The sequence below is a fragment of the Seriola lalandi genome, unplaced genomic scaffold, assembly GCF_002814215.2.
Source record: "Seriola lalandi dorsalis isolate HSWRI2012SDOR001 ecotype SW California unplaced genomic scaffold, Sedor1 jcf7180002050280, whole genome shotgun sequence".
Classification (NCBI taxonomy): domain Eukaryota; kingdom Metazoa; phylum Chordata; class Actinopteri; order Carangiformes; family Carangidae; genus Seriola; species Seriola lalandi.
The window spans coordinates 109,868-113,235 of NW_019520833.1; the positions used below are offsets into that span (position 1 = coordinate 109,868).

General features: G+C 50.7%; 1 protein-coding gene across 2 annotated transcripts in view; it reads left to right on the plus strand.

Annotated features, from left to right (window-relative positions):
- Nucleotides 1-3,368, plus strand: part of LOC111649243 (uncharacterized) — a 9,536-nt gene that overhangs the window by 4,140 nt on the left and 2,028 nt on the right. For both annotated transcript variants that reach the window (XR_002760264.2, XM_087171902.1), the window contains 2 exons: nt 488-661; nt 985-1,022. Coding sequence is in view for 1 of the 2 variants with exons in the window: in XM_087171902.1 (XP_087028028.1) it covers nt 488-661; nt 985-1,019 (209 nt within the window). In the remaining variant the exon portion in view is untranslated. The remainder of the gene's footprint in view (nt 1-487; nt 662-984; nt 1,023-3,368) is intronic.

A 3,368-nucleotide genomic window follows, 5' to 3' on the forward strand; every position in this document is an offset into this window, starting at 1 on the left:
TGGGGCTGGGTGAGAAGGAGGAGGGGGAGGAGGGGATGCTGGGTAGAGTTCTCTACGGTCAGGGGCTTGGGGGAGGGCAGGGGTGGAGGGATACACAATGGGAGACAGTGTTACGGCTTGTTGCAAATCTAATAACGCCCGAGTCCCTTTTCCGTCCGCTCATCACCCCCCAGCACCACCAGCAACTATTTCACCCCTCCCTCTACTTCTTTCACTTCAGCAACAGTTTGCCGCTGACACCACACAGCGGACGCTCGAGTGAGCTTACACCGACTTTGCGCCGAGGCTACGGTGAAACCGGCAACACAACCTGATGAGGTGCTCCATTGTCCTGAGGAGCCCCATGGCTATAGCTCCCCTCTTGAACAATAGCTGCACCTCTATAGAAACTGTAAATGTTGCCTAATGAGGCCTCTTCATTAGCAGAACCTGTCTATGTGTGAATGCTGCCTGTTTGTCAGATCCTATAAGGCCTTCTCCTTTCCAGGACTTCCAGCAGGGCCCAGGTCCACCAGTAGCAGAAGGGGAGACCAGCTGTTCCCAGCTGGTAGCCAGGAGATGCCTATGGGGGACAGGCCTGATTGCTGCTGGCCAGCCCCCTGCTGTAGGAGGGAGATGGAGAACAAGCAAATGCTTCTGGGAAACCATCAGATCAGCTCCAGTAATATCCTTGTTCTATTTCCACAGTTTGCAAATTTAGATAAATATATATACTGTATATATGTTTTAATTAAGGCATTTAGCTGACTTAGAAAGGGACATTAAATCCTTGGTCATCATCAACACCTGACAGAAAAAAGGAAAAAGCTACAAATCTCCCTTAGAGTATTTCTGTGAATTTGTCAAATAAGATAGAAGAGCAATAAAATTTAGAGTTGTATAAGAGCAGACACATACTAAATATTTCTAACTACATATTTTGACTTTAACATATGATGAAGTTTTAACAGGAAACTGAACTAATCTCATTCTGGTGTTTTTCAGATTCCATGGCAACTGAATGCACCACTTTGAAATGACAAGTAAGAGCCTATGTAAAGGCACGTATTTGTGTGTGTTTCTGTGTGTGTGTGTGTGTGTGTGTGTGTGTGTGTGTGAGAGAGACGAATGGTCTGTCACCTGACCTCTCTCTCCGTCCCACACACACACACATACACACACAAACCCCGCACATCCCCACAGCTGCACGGAGGCGTCCAGTCAGCACGGCCAGGGGACATGGGAGCCAAAGCCCAAAGATGGAGCATGGACAGTGGCAGCTGGGGAGCTGACAAAGCCCCATTCAGAGGGCCCAGGCCTGGGGACAATGGCTGGGCCAGGCTGAGCCCTCTCCTCCACTCTTCCACCCTAAGATTAATACTTCAGATGGGCTTCCCAGTGGCAGGCAGGGCTAAAAGGAGAGCCCTCCTGTTTGTCACTGGGCATTGTGCGAGTCGCCTGAGAACCAACCTCTTGGATGGGCTTGACAAATGAGAGCCGCCATTGACAGTGAACAGATTGGGCCTGCCACTTTTGTTTTGATTGTGGAGCGGGTATAATCAAGTTATTTGGGCCTTGGGGAGTTTTTGTTTCTCTCTCCTGATGCTCTTGACACTAAAGTCCCACCTTAACAGTCTATGCTGGCTCAGCTGTGATCTGAGCCTACTCAAGTTTCCCTCCTTGTTTGTTGTTTCTATTTATCAAAGCTGTATAGAGGGTGCAACAGCAAGAGGAAGTTAATTTACTTGGGTGTGGGAATCTGGCTATCCATTCATGTGGTCTACAGAAGGCAGTGCAGGTGCAACAGGTGTAGGTGTGCATATTCTTGTCACAGTCAATAGAGCTACAGTGCAGCGTTATTGTAATGTTTTCTATGCAGATGTCCCTCGTACACCTGACCTCAATAACGTGTTAAAAGAAACAGCTCAGCCAGGGGACTACAGTAACTAGAGACCCTGTTAGGTAAGGGTGGGGTGGGGTGGGGGCAAACGCAGCTAGGATGCCCCCCCCCCACACACACACACACACCTCACCCCACCCATACCCTTTCCTCTGTAAGTGCAGCGCAGGTGTTTAGCCCCCAGCAAGGCAGCATTTCTGGTTAAACTGTAGGAACGCTGCCCCACCTTCACACTGGGAACTAGCAGTGGCCGCAGAGTACACAGCGTCACACCTGCACACCTGTGCTTCCAGTCAGTGTTTTGCTACTGTGATCACATCAGATGATTTCACAACAGGAATCATTCTTCCACAGAATCTCGTCAGAGAAGAAAGCACACATGCAGTCAGCATTTTTTTTTGTGCAAATGTCATTTTAAGCCCCGTAGCTGAATTAATCTGACTTAAAATTCACTTTCACTGTTTGACAAAGCAACAAGCGAGGACTGAATCTTTGTTTTCATGTGCTGTGGCTACAGTAAGGGAGGCCTGGGACCATCTGCCCCGTCTGTCCCGGTGTTATTGCTTTGCATCGACCAGCTATTCTCACGATAAAGGAATGTGGCCTTCTTGTAAACATACATTGACCCCCCGCAAGTGCCACAAGCTTCATTCCCTTTCCCTGTTCCCTCCCATCCCTCCTCTCACGCCCGGGTGTCCCTTCATCTACCCCAGTCTCCATCACCATCTCATCCCCCCCCCCCCGGGTCCTTCTACTGCCAGTGTCTCAGTCCCCTCGGCTGCCTGCTGAAGATCCTCCTCTGGTTCCCACATAGAACTGAGACACACACAGTTAAGACAAGCGCCCTGCTTTTCATCCAGGGCCCTATTCCAGGAATACGCTTGTGTGAAACTTCGATGCAGCAGAAGGTGCCCTACTTTTAAACTTCATTCTTCTCCCTGGGATTGTTTCAGGGGGTTTAACAAAAGGGGAAATAGACTGTGTGCGGGTCAGCAGGGGTGTGTGTGTATGTGCATCTAGGTTATACTCGGGTGCATGTGTTCGCGTGCACGCCTGTGTTTATGCAACAGTGTGTATGTGTGTGTGTGCACGTGAGGGGAGGGCTGGAGGATTATAAAGAGGAAGTGAATGGGAAGTACACACTCAGTGACAAAATAAGAGGGAGACATTCCTTTGCTGCCCCTCCCCTCCTCCTCCCAGCTCCCTCTTTCTCTCCTCTCCCTCTGCTGTGGCAGGGCCCTGGGAAAATCAAACAGGTGGTTTGGGCCTGGCAGGAAAGCTGGCTGGGCCCGGGGTGGGCAGGCCTACAGGCTGCTGGGGGCTATCAAAAGCTCTTAGGCCCAGCTTTAGGCCAGCACTCTGAATGGCCCCGGGCTTCATTATCATGTGAATTCTGGGAACTGCCCCGGGCCCCCAGTAACACCAGTGAGCTGCCCATATGGCGTTCGCTTGGCAACTAGGGAGACCCGGCACCCCCCCCCCCCCCCCC